Raw genomic sequence first — 16,839 nt, forward strand, 5'->3', positions numbered from 1 at the left:
ATATATTATTGCCAATTATCCAGAAAAACAAGATGGTTTGAATCTCTATATTTTATTCGCAACAATGTGGGCATTTTATTAAAATTATGGAAGGAATTGCTGGCAGACCAGATTACGATTGTAATACGCATTTTCTGCAGGAAACTTAATAAAGGTTAGAAAATAACAAACATTGAATGCATTCCAGGTCAACATTTCACAATCAGATTTTCTGCCCAATTGCAGGAGATGGACGATGACCAGCTCTCCAAACTTTACGTTAAGTTATCAAAGTTGGAGCAAGAGATCGACCTTCTGAGAAATGTCAACAGAACCTTAAGAAAAGACAATGTTAGCCTGAAGGACACCTTAAAGAGAATGATGACTGATGGTATGCAGAACCTACAGAATGTATTGTGGTGCCTACTGCAAATTACCTCAATCTGTTGTTATCATAGATTATCATAGAATTTACAGTGCAGAAGGAGGCCATTTGGCCCATTGAGTCTGCACTGGCTCTTGGAAAGAGCACCCTGCCCAAGGTCAACACCTCCACCCTATCCCCATAACTTAGTAACCCCACTCAACACTAAGGGCAATTTTGGACACTAAGGGCAATTTATCATGGCCAATCCACATCTTTGGGCTGTGGGAGGAAACCGGAGCACCCGGAGGAAACCCACGCACACACGGGGAGGATGTGCAGACTCCGCACAGACAGTGACACAAGCTGGAATCAAACCTGGGACCCTGGAGCTGTGCAGCAATTGTGCTATCCACAATGCTACCGTGCTGCCCACTAATGGGCGAGGTGTTATGGGAGAGGTGTTTTCAGAACACCAAAATGTATCAAGGAGTTCAACCAAACCCCACCTTTAATGGATTGTTGCTTTTGAAGCTTGTTCCCCAGGTGTAGTATTACAATTATGGACACGTGGTTTTTAAAACAAAACAATGTTTATTCCATGAACTCAAATTAACCTTTTAAATAAACATTGGATCTCTTGACACCCCTTACTTCAAAGATAACCCCAAAAATAATACGACACTACCCAATCCTGCAAACTGTTCCTTTACACATCCAAAAGACTTAACAAATCCTTCAAACAGAAGCACATTAGATTTATATTCAATACTGAGACCTTTTTACAATTCCGATTTCACCAAAGGATTCAGAGATAGTCCTTCATGGCAGAGATCATCAGCAATGCAGCTCACAGCCACACCCAAGCTTTCTTCAAACTGAAACTAAAACTCCCAAAAAGCAAAAGTGAGCTCAGCTCCCCCCCTGTGACATCATTTGAGTAATATGATCAGCTTCATTTCTTAAAGGTACATTTCTCAAACATCCAATTCTTAAAGGCACTCTCACATGACACTGTATAGCCAACACTCCCTTTCTATTGGTATTCCACTTACCAAACATGCATTTATTTATGGAATGTGGGCGTCATTGCCAAGGCCAGCACCTGTTGCCGATCCTTAATTGCCACTGAACTGAGTGGCTTGCTGGGCCTTTGCAGAGGGTAGTTAAGAGTCATCCACATTGCTGTGGGTTTGGAGTCACAATTAAGGCCAGAACAGATAAGGACGACCGTCTTCCTTTCCTAAAGGACATTAGTGAACCAGGTGATTTTTGATGATGATTGATGATGGTTCAGGTCAGCAGACCTGAAACAAACTTTAGATTCCAAATTTATAAACTGAATTTAAATTCCACCAGTTGCCGTGGTGGGATTTGAACCCATATCCACAAAGCATTAGCCTAGACCTCTGGATTACTAGTCCTACAATATTACCACAATCGCCCCAAATCACCGAGATCAAAACTCTGATTTTGCACCTTCCTTCTCGTACTGAATTATCCAAAAAGAACAATCGGGCAGAATTTTACACACCCACCACGAGGCGGCGTCTGAGGCGGAGGGAGGAGGGGGAAAATTGAATGGGCGGGATGTCCCCCCCCCCCCAAAAAAAACTGGGAAACCGCCTGCCTAAAACCAGATGCAATTCCTCGGTTGGGTGGGCAGGGCCTTGGGCAGGAAACCCACCCATTCTTCTGTTCGGGTTGCACAGTGGCTAGCACTGGTGCCTCACAGCATCAGGGACCCAGGTTCAATTCTGTGTGGAGTTTGCACTTTCCCCCCGTGCCTGCGTGGGTTCCCTCCGGGTGCTCCGGTTTTCTCCCACAGTCCAAAGATGTGCAGATTAGGTGGATTGGCCCTGATAAATTGCCCTTAGTGTCCAAAGGTTAGATAGGCTAAATGTGATTTGGGGGGGGAGGGGGGGGGGGGGGGGAGGGGGGGGGGGAGTGGCCTCTTTTGGGGTTAGTGCAGATAAATGTGCCACTTAAGAGCCTTATCCTGCCCAGCCTCAATTTTTAGACTGGTGGGAGCTGTGTGGGTAGGGTGGGAAAATGGTGTTTGCTCTTTTCCCCAACCTGGGTGGGAATGGGGGGGGGGGGGGGGGGGCACTTCACACTGAAGGCTCCCTCCGAGCTGGAGAGTCCTCCCCCAGGACATTGTAGGTGGGAGAGCCTCTCCCCCTCTTCCCTACCCCCCGACACTGCGTTCGCCCCCCCCCCCCCCAATCCCTCTGGGTGTCCCCTACCTTCCTGCCCCTGGGAGTCGCTGGGAGCCCCCGTGTCTTCCCCTTTCAAAGACCCCAGGACTTAGTCCCAAGCAGAGTGCGGCAGTACCACCTCTGACCACTGCAACGCTGTGCCTCGCCGGGTTGAAAAGTTAGCAGCCAATCAGTTTGGCTGCCAGCTCTCATGGGCGGAACTTCGTCCAAGGATGGATCAAAGCCCCGCCCACTGCCAATCAATGCTAAAGTGAGAGTTAAATGGCAGTGGAAATTCGAGAGTCAGCAGGTGCGCGCTACGCATTGACTCTTGGGGTGGCGATCACAGATCGCTCGCCATCCTTAGAATTCTACCCATGAACATCATTAAGCCATTCGGCCCTTCAAATCTGTCCATCCATTCTACTAAGTAATGGCTAATGAGCACCTTATCTCCATTCGTCCACCTTCGTTCCATGTCCCTTGATACTCTTAACTAACAAAAGTATATCAGTCTCCAATTTTTACATTTTCAACTGACCCAGTATTCACGACCTTTTGGACCAGCGAGTTCCAGATTTCTACTACCCTATGTGTGAAAAGTCCAACTGCCGGATTTCACTTTTATGGCCTAAACTCTAATTTTAAGATCGTGTCTCCATGTACCTCATTCCCCCACCAGAGGGAATCGTTTCTCTGCATCCAAGGTACCTGATTTGAATTCCTTTATCACCTTACATCACCCCAGCAGCTACCAAGCTCAAAGGAATACCAGCCAAGATTAGACGACACGTCCTCATAATTTAACTCTTTAATCCCTGATATAATTCTGGGATATCTGCATTGTATCTTTCCAAGGCTAATATTGTCATAATGGTGTAAAAACAGAAAATGCTGGATAAACTTAGCAGCATCTGGGGAAAGAGAAACAGAGTTAATGTTTTGGGTCCATATGACCCTGCTACGGTTGAGGAACTGTTCTTGGTCTTATGTATGTAAACAGTAAGTTTTTATTAACTACTTTGTAACTATATATTTATATACAGTAAAGAGTACAGGCAAGGAACTAGCTCCATCTTTAGGTCTTAACGTCTTTGACCAATACAACACTGATCCTAAGTCTGGGCCACGTGTCTTCTTACATCACCATGTGGGCTGTACTCCACTCAGTCCCACGTTAACCTTGTGTATGCCAGACCCTTATACTACACCCCCCAGACTTTATCCCATGGATATAGTTACTTCAAGTCTTACATTATCATTCGTCACATGCATTTATAGCAACAACTTTAATGTTATTCCAACATTATTGCTACAGTATTACACTATTAGTATTAACAACATTGCATTCCAATAGAACATGGAATATAGAACATACAGTGCAGAAGGAGGCCATTCGGCCCATTGAGTCTGCACCGACACACTTAAGCCCTCACTTCCACCCTATCCCCGCAACCCAGTAACCCCTCCTATCCTTTTTGGTCACTAAGGGCAATTTATCATGGCCAATCCACCTAACCTGCACGTCTTTGGACTGTGGGAGGAAACTGGAGCACCCGGAGGAAATCCACGCAGACACGGGGAGAACGTGCAGACTCCGCACAGACAATGACCCAGTGAGGAATCGAACCTGGGACCCTGGCACTGTGAAGCCACAGTGCTATCCACTTGTGCTACCGTGCTGCCCACAGAGTTTGTTACCGATGTAATAATAATAATCTTTATTAGTAGGCTTACATTAACACTGCAATGAAGTTACTGTGAAATCCCCTTGTCGTCACACTCTGGCGTCTGTTCGGGTACACTGAGGGAGAATTCAGAATGTCCAATTCACCTAACAAGCACATCTTTCGGGACTTGTGGGAGGAAACTGGAGCACCCGGAGGAAACCCACGCAGACACGGGGAGAGTGTGTAGACTCCATACAGGCAGTGTCCCAAGCCAGAAATCAAACCCAGGTCCCTGGCACTGTGGAGCAACAGTGCTAACCACTCTGCTACCATGTCACCCACTTTCAATACTCTGGAGGTCACGTCTAACAGCGTTCAATCTGCCAGAGAACATCTGCCTCGGTATTCAAAAATCTTTTAAAAATGAATTACTGATGAGACTGATATCCTCGGGTAAATTAACTGATCCTGACACTTGAGTCATGATCAAAGGTTGTACATGTCAAAGAATCAGTGCAGAGGTTTGGACATTGCAACACGGCTAAGCGAAAATTCCTTAGTAAGTGAAAACGTGAACAGGGAAGGGCAAAAGGTGGACTTTACTGTATGTGTGAGTGACAACGGGAACCTTAGCCACTGCATGTTCACCCAAAGATGGGCGGAGTGTTAACTAATATAGCAGTTACTCACGGCAACAATCCACTGCTTGATTAGTGACTCCACAGCTACGCCTTTCTTAAACACAAATGTGCCAGCAACGACCTGAAAATAAAAACAGAAATGTTGGAAATACTCAGCAAGTCAGGCAGCATCTGTGGAGAGAAACAGAGGGCGGGCTTCTCCAGTAGCCGACGCCGAAATTGCATTCAGTGATCGGCCGGTATAATCTGTTTCTACGCCGAAATCGGGGGGGCGGCACCGTTTTTCCGATGCTCCATCCCCTCACAAACGGCATACTTGAGGCATACACCGTATGCGTTCTCGGTAGCACGGGGCAGCATGGTAGCACAATGGTTAGCACAGTTGTTTCACAGCTCCAGGGTCCCAGGTTCGATTCCTGGCTTGGATCACTGCCCGATCCACTGTCTGGCTGGAAGCGTGGGCTTGGATGAGGTGCTCTTTCCAAGAGCCGGTGCAGTCTCGATGGGCAAAAGGGCCTCCTTCTGCACTGTAAATTCTGTGATTCTATGCCATCGGGAAGGCCTCGAGACATCACCAGAGGCCCTCTCCCGATGCTCCGCCCACAATGGACTGAATTCCCGACGGCGTGGAACACGTGCTCTCACTTTTCATAAACTTGGCGTGGCGGTTGCAGACTGTATCGAGTACCGCCATAGTCAGGCGGGGCGTTCTTCTGCTGGCAGGGGGACTTGGGCTGCAACTGGGGGTGGGAAATCGCAGAATCGGTGAGGGTTCGGCGCCAATTTTGGTGTCGTAAAACGCCCGCAAATTCTCCATTTGAGTTAGCAATAAGCCTCTGAAGCGGAGAATCAGCCCAGTGTTTCTCTCAGGTTTGTTGTGTTTTGCGCCAGCGTGCCATTGTAAGTGCCGAGCACCTTTACATGTGTGGTGAATTATATACCTCGTAATTCACACTGTATTGCCTGATATTTATTGTGTCCTTGTGGGTTCTGTATACGAGCCGTTGCGCGGCTCTGCCCATAGGGGGAGATGAGGAGTTTGTTCTGGGCTCCGCCCATGGCTCCTCCCACTAACCGGAAGTATAAAGCACTGCAGCCGTAAGCCTGCTCTCAGTTCCTCTGGTCGCAGGCTGGCTTAGTTGTAAGACTATTAAAACCACGGTTTACTTCCAATCACGTGTCTTGTGAATTGATGGTCACATCAACATGACAATGGCATGACAATGGCATACTGGTGCAAAACACAACAGGGTGACGGCCCTTCACCAGCACTGAGGAAAGATAGAAATATAATAGGTTTTGAGCAAGTAAAGGTGGTGGAGAGGGTAAAAGAACAAGAGGGAAGGTATCTTGTGGAGGGAAAGAGAGGTTAAATGACAGACGTTTTCATGGTACAAAGGCCATGGGACAGGTCAAGCAATAACAGCTGTGCCCAGATGATGTGTACGGATTACTGCAATATTTTGTTTTTGTATCAATGACATGAATTTGTGTCTTATTTCTTGGACTCATTTTGCTTTTCTCTAGCCCCAAGGCCTGATGGGGAGTCTTTCACCCAAATGAACACACAGGCCTCTGGCAGTAAGGGTACATCCAAGGCCAGTTATGAAGTTGAATTTGCCAAGGCTCTTAAAAAGTTTTATCAAAGCATGAACAGGGTGCGAAGCCAACTGCTGGGATTAAGGCGCCATCGAACGCCGGTATGTTTGCCGCAGTTTCATTTCTCTAACCTGCCTGGTTGTATGTGCACTGAGCGAAGCCAAGTCTAAATGGGATATGGGTCTTGCAGGACATGTTGATTCATCAGTGTCCTTCCGCTCCATGCCAGTGCAAGTGTTTGCGGCTGTATTTCCCAACATTGCAGAGTGCCGATCTTGGTTGTGCTGTGGTGGGAGGTGATACGCAGACACCACACAATGTGGCCATTACTTCATCAGGTCCAACAATACGGGCTGGATTTTATACTCAGGATGGGCTCCCCACACCACAGCATAAATTTCGAGCCAAGCCTGCCCTCACTTGGCTGGCTCGTCCCTCTACAGTCCTATAATAAGAACAAACAAAGAACAAAGAAAAGTACAGCACAGGCACAGGTCCCTCGCACATCCCTCGCACATCTCCTCTAAACTTTGCCCCTCGCACCTTAAACCTATGCCCCCTAGTAATTGACTCTTCCACTCTGGGGGAAAAAGATTCTGACTATTCGCTCTGTCTATGCCCCTCATAATTTTGTAGACTTCTATTAGGTCGCCCCTCAACCTCTGTCGTTTCAGTGAGAACAAACCGAGTTTATCCAACCTCTCCTCACAGCTAATGCCCTTCACACCAACAACATCCTGATAAATCTCTTCAGTATCCTCTCCAAACCCTCCACATCCTAATAAAAATGAGGCAGGGCCTCCGACCATCTCGAGGAAGACGATCCACCCCATAGAGCTGCCAGCCAATCAGAGACTTGTATCTATGCACACTGGCAGCGATGAGTAGGGGTGGGTGTCGCTGCGGGTACTGTAGGGAGGCCAAGACAATGGTATTCAGCGTTGGACCAAGATCTCGCTGGGGCCAAGCTGACAGGTTCCAGCAAATGGGGTGGGGTGCATTTTGGATAGGGCAGTGGAGGAAGGTAGATGGGGGGAGGCAAAACTGTTGGTCGGGGGAGGGGGAGTGCCTCTAATTGACACAGGGGAAGCAGGAAGTAGGCACCCCTTCACTGGCAAACAGGGTTAAACATGCCAGGCTACACACTGGGCACAGATCTATCTCATTACATGTAACAGAGTGGTGGCAGGTTGAGACCCTTAAGTGGGCATTAATTTTCCACTTTAAGGGCTCAATAGGGCCATGGGTAGGTGACCCACCCAATGCCTTTCTGATAAATCCCTGGATGGTGTGAGGGTGGGAAGATCTATGGCAGGCACCACCAATGGCACGGAACCCTAATTTACAGGTACCCCCGCCTGTTTCCCCATCCATCGGCGCAATGTCAAATTCAGCCTTATGTGTACTTTTCCATATCTGCCACAATTTGAGTTTATACCTGTTTACCTGTGTGCCGCAGGATGAAGCTGATGTTGACGGACTGCAATTATATCTGGACAAGCAAACTCGGGCAATAAAGGATCTGGGAGATTCTTTTGAATTGTGCATGAACACTCTGAAGAATGATGTCAGCCTCATTGTAAAGAAAAAGAAGGAACACAGCCTGTGAGCTCAGTGACAAAGTGAAGCCAGGTCGCTATTGTACACAGTGAATCCTCTCTGGGGGAAATGAAGAAGGCAGCAACTGACTCCTCTTTCCAAAACAAAGTTGTTTTTCTTTGAGAGGGTTAGAAAAGTCCAGCTCTCTGTTCAATGACAGCAGCTGCGTACTCACTTCCCTTTTTATGTAAAGGGTGCTTCTCCCCTCTCTATCTCTGTAATCCCCTACATCGCTCTGGGATCTCTGCATTCCTCCCCTTTGGTCAGTGTGGTGGAAGTGTCCACAGTTGTCCAGGCCCTAAGTTCTGTAATTCTTACCCTTATCTCTTTCAAAGGGATGGGCGGCACATGGCACAGCGGTTAGCACTGCTGCCTTAGGGCACTGAGAACCGGATTCGAATCCCGGCCCTGGGTCACTGTCCGTGTGGAGTTTGCACATTCTCCCCATGTCCGCGTGGGTCTCACCCCACAACCCAAAGATGTGCAGTGTAGGTGGATTGGCCACGCTAAATTGCCCCTTAATTGGAAAAAAAAAATTGGGTACTCTAAATTTACTTTTAAAAATCTCTCTCAAAAGTTTTAAAATGTTTTTTCCCAATTAAGGAACAGCTTAGCGTGGCCAATCATACTACCCTACACACCTTTGGGATGTGGGGGTGAGACTCCACACGGACAATGACCTGGGGCCGGGATTGAACCCGGGTCCTCAGTAATGTGAGGCAGCAGTGCTAACCACTGTGCCACCTGATGCACAATCAATGGACATGAAATGTAGGTGAAGTCCGAAACAAAAGGCTCTAATCAGCAAGAAGTGAGCCCGGCAGCAGATGTACAGAAATGGTCTGGCTGCTGGGGCACACAGGTTCTTATACCCCGCCTCATAGGCGGAGCTACCTTCCTCTTAGCCAATAGGAACATGGAGAACACGATACCTGGGCCAATTGGCAGCGAGCCCTCCGCACCAATGGCAGCTCACACTCCCAGGTACCGTAATACCCATGGTCATACTACCACACACCTAATCTCTCTCAAACTTAAAAACCTACCTCCTTGGGCAGCACGGTGGCGCAGTGAGTTAGTCCTGCAGCCTCACGGTGCAGAGGTCCCAGGTTCGATCCCGCCTTTGGGTCACTGTGTGTGGAGTTTGCACATTCTCCCCGTATTTGTGTGGGTTTTGCCCCCACAACCCAAAAATGTGCAGGCTAGGTGGATTGGCCATGCTAAATTGCTCCTTAATTGGAAAAATGAATTGGGTACTCTAAATTTTTTTTTTTTAAACTACTTCCTTGACCAAGATTTGGGTTACTTGTTCTAATGTTTCCTTCTTTGGTTTGGTGCCTCTGTGGGTGTTTTGCTTAGTTAACAGTGCAATATAAATGTAGGTTGTTGTTTTTCCAGTTGTAAAGGAGTTCATTTTAAGTGTCTGACAAGGACCTACCGACAGTACAGGCTGATCAAATCACCCTCACGATGAATTATTAGAAAAGTGAGCATAACCCCCAAATGCTAGAAGGTTAAAAAATGACTATTCAGTGGTGCCCCGTCCTTGTTAAAGTAGCATATTGCTTTCTGAAGTCTTTCAATATTTCCCTTTCTATGTGTCCAGTGCCAGTGATTGCTTGCTAAAGTGATGCAGAATTCCATGGTGTACAATCAAGAAGCTATCAATGTGGACAATACATAAGCTTCTAATTGATGTCAGGACCGGCTCGGCACACCTTCCCCAATAGGATGAGCAGCAGTCTTAAAGAGACAGGCCAATCCACCTACCCTGCACATCTTTGAGTTGTGGGGGTGAAACCCACACAGACACGGGGAGAATGTGCAAACTCCCAGGGATCGAACCTGGGACCTCAGCGCTGCAGTCCCAGTGCTAACCACTGCGCCGTGTGCCCCCCCCCCCCCCCCCCCCCCCCCACAGGAGTTGAGATTTAGCTGAACTCATGAAACAATAATAAATTATCATCGGACAACTAGCAATTGTTTTTGAAAAGTTAATCCTCTGGTTCATTCTGACTTTGATAATCTGGTCCCCCCCTGACCTGGGATTTACAAACAGCTTGCGATTCAGAGAATACCTGGGATTTACAAACAGCTTGCGATTCAGAGAATACCTCAGCAATCGCAATTAGCCGCTGTCTTACCTCAGGAATTCCTTATTTAGATCACTTGCCCGAAGGAGGTATTGGAAGCTTATTCAGAAAGGAATGGAGAAGGTTAAACATAACTCCACATGAACATCATTTTTTTTATAAATGTTTTTATTCAGTTTTCGTATTTTATATTGAACAAATTACAAATTGTTAGGAGAGAGAAACAAAAAAAAACAAACAAAAACAAACACGCAAAAATTAACATACATATTTACAGGTAAGCATCTTCGTAGTAGTAACTGCGCCCCCCCCCCCCCCCCCCCCTCAACATGTTTATTTAGCTTGGTTTTGGGCCTTAGCTAGCCATTGAACCCCCGTAACGAACCTGTAGCCCCCCCCCCCCTCCCGCTACCTTCCCCCGACTATTCTTCCTCTTGTACATTGGCCACAAATAGGTCCCGGAACAGTTGCATGAATGGCTCCCACGTTCTGTGGAAGCCGTCGCCCGACCCTCGGATGGCAAATTTGATTTTCTCCATTTGGAGAGATTCCGAGAGGTCGGACAGCCAGTCCGCAGCTTTGGGCGGTGCTGCTGACCGCCAGCCAAACAGGATTCTACGGCGGGCGATCAGGGAGGCAAAGGCAAGGGCATCCGCCCTCCTCCCCAGGAATAGATCTGGCTGTTCTGAAACCCCGAAGACCGCCACTATCGGGCATGGCTCCACCCTCACTCCCACCACTTTGGACATTACCTCGAAGAAGGCTGTCCAGTACTCCACGAGTCTGGGGCAAGACCAGAACATGTGGGCGTGGTTGGCCGGGCCTCTTTGGCACCGTTCACATCTGTCTTCCACCTCCGGGAAGAACCTACTCATACGGGTTCTTGTTAAGTGGGCTCTATGTACCACTTTTAGTTGCGTCAGGCTGAGCCTTGCGCACGTGGAGGTGGAGTTGACCCTATGCAGTGCTTCGCTCCAGAGTCCCCACCCGATCTCCATCCCCAGGTCGTCCTCCCATTTCCTCCTTGTTGCGTCCAGTACGGTGTCGTCCCTATCTACCAGTCGGTCATACATGTCACTACAGTTCCCTTTCTCTAGGATACTTGCGTCCAGTAGGTCTTCCAGTAGTGTCTGTCGTGGCGGTTGTGGGTACGTCCTTGTCTCCTTTCGTAGGAAGTTTTTGAGCTGCAGGTACCGTAGCTCGTTCCCCCCAGCTAGCTGAAATTTCTCTGTCAGTTCGTCCAGTGTTGCGATCCTGTCGTCCGTGTATAGGTCCCTGACTGTCAGTGTCCCCCCGTCCTGCCTCCACCTTTTGAAGGTGGCGTCGGTCAGTGCTGGTTTGAACCTATGGTTGTTGCAGATGGGAGCCCTGTTCGACATTTTGGTCAGGCCAAGTTGCTGCCGCAGTTGGTTCCAGGATTGGAGGGTGGCTGTCACCACTGGGCTGCTGGAGTGTTTTTTGGGTGGGGATGGGAGTGCTGCCGTGGCGAGGGCCCGGAGGGAGGTTCCCATGCAGGAGGCCTCCTCCGCACGCACCCACTCAGCTTCTGGCTCCTGGATCCATCCCCTTACTCGCTCGGCTGTTGCTGCCCAGTGGTAGAATTGTAGATTCGGGAGGGCTAACCCTCCCCTGGTTTTTGTTTTTTGTAAGACCTTCTTTGGGATCCTAGCATTTTTACCCCCCCATACGAACGCCATGATGAGTTTGTCCAGCGCTTTGAAAAAGGCCTTGGGGATGTAGATCGGAATGGATCTAAACAGGAAGAGGAACCTGGGCAGTACGTTCATTTTGATCGTCTGAACTCTCCCCGCGTGGGAGAGCGGGAGTGTGTTCCATCTTTGCAGGTCCTTTTTAACTTCCTCCGTCAGGCTGGTGAGGTTCCATTTGTGGATCCCTTTCCAGTCATGGGCTATTTGGATCCCCAGGTAGCGGAATTTATGTTGGGCTTGTTTGAACGGCAGCCCCTTTAGTGCTGCCCCCCCCCCCCCCCCCCCCCCCCCCCCCCCCCCCCCCTTGCGGGTGTAATGGGAAGATCTCACTTTTGCTCATGTTGAGTTTGTAGCCCGAGAAGGCTCCAAACTCTTTCAGGAGCGCGATGATTCCGTCCATGCTGCTTTGTGGGTCCGAGATATAGAGGAGCAGATCATCCGCATAGAGTGAGACTCTGTGCTCTCTATCTCCCCTTCGGATCCCCCTCCAATTTTTTGCTGCCCTGAGCGCGATTGCTAGCGGTTCGATTGCTAGTGCGAACAGCAGCGGGGACAGTGGGCATCCTTGTCTGGTGCCCCTGTGCAGCTGGAAGTATTGGGAGTTGGTATTGTTGGTCTGTACACTCGCCATGGGAGCGTTGTACAGGAGCTTTACCCAAGCGGTGAACCCTGTTCCAAGCCCGAACCGCTCCAGTACCTCTATGAGGTATATCCATTCGACTCTGTCGAAGGCCTTTTCTGCGTCCAGGGAGACGATCACCTCTTGTGTTCTCTCCCCGGAGGGGGTCATTATCACGTTGAGCAGGCGCCTGATGTTCGCGGTCAGCTGTCTACCTTTGACAAAGCCCGTCTGGTCCTCTGTGACCACCTCAGGTACACAGTCTTCTAGCCTTTTGGCTAGGATTTTGGCCAGTATTTTGGCGTCTGCATTCAGCAGAGATATGGGTCTGTATGACCCACATTCCGTTGGGTCTTTGTCTTTCTTAGGTATCAGCGAGATTGAGGCCTGTGCTAACGTGGGTGGCAACGTGCCCCTAGCTAGCGAGTCTGTGAACATCTCCCGCATGTGCGGGGCCAGCGCTGTCGCAAATTTTTTGTAGAAGTCCGCCGGGAATCCGTCCGGTCCCGGCGCCTTCCCCGCCTGCATGGAGCTAATGCTGTCCATGATCTCTCCCAGTGCTAGTGGTGCTTCCAGATCCCGTTTTCTGCCCTCTCCCACAACTGGTATGTTCAGTCCGTCAAGAACACATGAACATCATAACTGTTCGCCAAGACACGAGATTACCGCTGACCAACACCGGGTACTCGGAATAGAAATGATGTTGGAAATACACAGCAAGTACATTCAGCAGCTGAATTAGAATAACTTTTTTTCCCTTTATTCTTTAATGGGATGGGGCCTCGCTGGCAAGACCCATCCTAATTGCCCATCCTAATTGCCCTTGTACTGAGTGGCTTGCTTGGCCATTTGAGAGGACAGTGAAGAGTCAACCACATTGTGTTGGTTTGAAGTCACGTGTCGGCCAGACCAGGTAAGGATGGCAGATTTCCTTCCCTAAAGAACATTAGTTTTTTTTTTAGTCTACCCAATTATTATTTTTTTCAATTAGCGTGGCCAATCCACCTAGCCTTTGTGTTGTGGGGGTGAGACCCACACAGACACAGGGAGAATGTGCAAATTCCACACTGACAGTGACCCAGGGCTGGGATCGAACCTGGATCCTTGGCGGCGTGAGGCAGCAATGCTAACCACTGCACCACCGTGCTGCCCGCTAAAGTACATTAGTGAATCAGATGGGTTTTACGTCAATCAATGATAGTATCATAGTCCCCATATATTCTAGACTTTAGGAACTGAATTGAATTTCCACAAGCTGCCATGGTGGGATTTGAACCTATGTCCCCAGATCACTCGCCCAGTGACATTACCACTGTGAGACCATCTACAACCGAAAACCTATCGGCTCTAAACAGGAGGCCAATTTACACCCATTTAATAACATCCTATTTTTGTAAGGGATTCCTGCTAAATGAATAAAATGTTACACATTATTTCTATTCACTTAGTGAGAACTGGCTGTACTAGAGAGAGGACTGTAAGTTCTAGGGGCAGGTTCTGGTGAGCAATTCTGTTGCACAGTTTGGACTGTTATTTTGGTTAAGATACTTGACATTCATTTTTGTCTTTTTAAAAGTTTTAATAAAGGTTTGGAATGAAAGAAGTTGTTTTACAATCAGTGATCGGCGTTCACTGATGATTTCAAGAAGCAGGATTTAGCAATTTCTATTGTTGCCATTAAATAATCATTTATCAGAGGTTTCTAACTAACCTATTCTAAATGCTTCAATTGGGCGGCGTGTCACACAGTGGTTAGCACTGCTGCTTACGGCGTTGAGGACCCGGGTTTGAATCCTGGCCCTGGGTCACTGTCTGTGTGGAGTTTGCAGGTGTCTGCGTGGGTTTACCCCCACAACCCAAAGATGTGCAGGTTAGGTGGATTGGCCACGCTAAACTGCCCTTTAATTGGGAAAAAAAATAATTGGATGCTCAAAATTTATTTTTTAAATGTTACAATTTAATTGTGACACAAAATACCCAGTGGAGGAACACAGCCTTGGTTAGGGGCAGCAATGGAGAATAAGACTTTGGCAACAATCTCTTTCTCTAAATGGGAGTGGGGAGTGGCAGTAACAGATTCTTGAAAAATAGAAATTATTCAAGAAACTTGTCATCAAGGTCAGCAATTATTGCCTACCCTTAGTTGTCCTTTAGAAAGTGATGGTGGGCCTTCATCTTGAACCGTTGCAGTCCGTGTGGTGAAGTGGGTTGAATAATTGTTTGGTAGGGAGTTTTCAGATTTCGACCCAGTGACATGATGTATGCTGACGTCAGGATGGTGTGTGACCTGGAGGGGAACCTGGAGGTTCTGATGGTCCCATTCACTTTCTGCAGTTTTCCAAAAGGTTGCAGGTTTGAAAAGTGCTGCCCAGGAAACATTGGCAAGTTTATGGATTACATCCTGTGGATAGATCAGAAGATGAGAACAAATAGGTGCAGAAGTAGACCATTCAGCCTATCGAGTTTACTCCGCCATTTAAAAAAAAAGTTATTAAGATTTTAACATTTTATACATAATAAATAAAAACACACCCCAACTCAAACAAAAAATACCCCACCCATATACCATTCCCCAGCAGCTAACGGTGACCAACTCTTTGAAAGACAGAATGAATGGGCACCATCTTTAGTAGAACCCTTCGATCATGCCTCCCACGGTGAGCTTAACTTTTTCAAGATATTGGAGTTCTATTAAATCCCTCCAGCCATACTGAGGCTGAGGGTGAAGAAACTGACCTCTACCCTGTAGCCATCTCAGATGGCCACCTGCAAAGGACCATGGGAATTATGGCCAACCCAGGACTCAGACACACTCAGAGCTTGTGTGTGTATTTGCAACCCAGATAACTAGACGTGATCGAAACCCCTGCTCGTTTGCATTCTAATGGTCCATTTCCCCAGAACAAAAGGACTGTACTCAGGTAACCGATACAGATGCAGACTAACCGGCGCCACTCCCTTTGCTAAGACAGCCCAACAGCCAAGGTCAATGACCGGTCAGGACACTCCCAGCCATCAAGGCACCCGCTCCTTTATTGGCCAAAATCGAAGGCAGTGATCGAAGCCTACCGAATTGTTAGGTCCAAAGCTAAGGACCGCCCCAATGAACGTGAAATCCCAGAGAGATAAAAAGAGACACAACCATGTGTTCAGTCTCTCTTAGATCCGGCCTATGCCAACCCAAGTGCAGCATAATGACCAGGTAGACAAGTTCAAGACAAACGATCGCTACCAGACAGATGAGCCCAACAGAAACAGAGCCACATCTTCCACCCAGCGATGCAAGATCCAGACAAAGGCCTTATCCATCTGCATAGAGCCGGTTGCCCTGAAGTTAAGAATAGGTTATTGTAGTTGTTAGGTGTAGTTTAACTTGAAGTGTTTTGTGTTGCATGTTGACGTAATCCTTGTGTGTAAATAAACCATCTTTGAACTTGAACTGACTAACTGGTTGTGTGGTCCTTTGATCGATATCCAGTAAAGCCTTGTGGTGGTATCATTTGATACCTGGCAACCCTAAAGAGCATCATTATTAATTAGTGACATTACTCCGGTGCCGATTGGCAACAACCCCAACAGAACCCGCCTGTGAGCCAACAGGGAGGCGAAGGCTGGGCAGCATGGTAGCACAGTGGTTAGCACTGTTGCCTCACAGCACCAGGGACCCGGGTTAAATTCTCGGCTTGGGTCACTGTCTGTGCAGAGTCTGCACGTTCTCCCCATGTCTGCATGAGTTTCCTCCGGGTGGTCCAGTTTCCTCCCACAAGTCCCAAAAGACGTGCTTGTTAGGTAATTTGGACATTCTGAATTCTCTCTCTGTGTACCCGAACAGACGCGAGAATGTGGCGACTAGGGGCTTTTCACAGTAACTTCATTGCAGCGTTAATATAAGCCTACTTGTGACACTATTAAAGATTTTTTTAAAAATCCATTCCCATCTATAGCTCCGGCAGGTCTGATTGGGCTCCAAGTATATTTGCAAGATTGCTGACATGGTGCTGAAGGAACCACAAAACCTTCCCAGCTCGGGGCAAGACCAGAACATATCAACATGATTGGCCAGGCCCCTCCACACCACTCACACTTGAACTCCACTCCCACAAACAACCAACTCAGCCTCAAACTCGTTAGATGTGCCCTATGCACCACATTTATCTGTATTAGCCCGAGTCTCTGTGCGCCACCATTCAAATCATGGCTGGTCTGACTGCGGTCTTAACTCCACTTTCCTGCCTGTCTTCCATAACTCTTGACTCCCTTGTCGTTCAAAAATCTAACTCAGCCTTGATTATATTCAATGACCCAACCTCCACTGTTTTCTATGGAAGATAATTCAAAAGATTAATGACCCTCTGAGAGATTTTTCCT

General features: G+C 47.9%; 1 protein-coding gene across 1 annotated transcript in view; it reads left to right on the forward strand.

Annotated features, from left to right (window-relative positions):
- Positions 1-8,342, forward strand: part of kif28 (kinesin family member 28) — an 83,703-nt gene extending 75,361 nt beyond the window's left edge. The window contains exons 22-24 of the mRNA XM_038819531.1: positions 226-370; positions 6,380-6,552; positions 7,911-8,342. Coding sequence (XP_038675459.1) covers positions 226-370; positions 6,380-6,552; positions 7,911-8,060 — 468 coding nt within the window. The 3' untranslated portion in view covers positions 8,061-8,342. The remainder of the gene's footprint in view (positions 1-225; positions 371-6,379; positions 6,553-7,910) is intronic.
- Positions 8,343-16,839: the final 8,497 nt, after the last annotated feature.

Source organism: Scyliorhinus canicula, chromosome 1, assembly GCF_902713615.1.
Source record: "Scyliorhinus canicula chromosome 1, sScyCan1.1, whole genome shotgun sequence".
Lineage (NCBI taxonomy): Eukaryota > Metazoa > Chordata > Chondrichthyes > Carcharhiniformes > Scyliorhinidae > Scyliorhinus > Scyliorhinus canicula.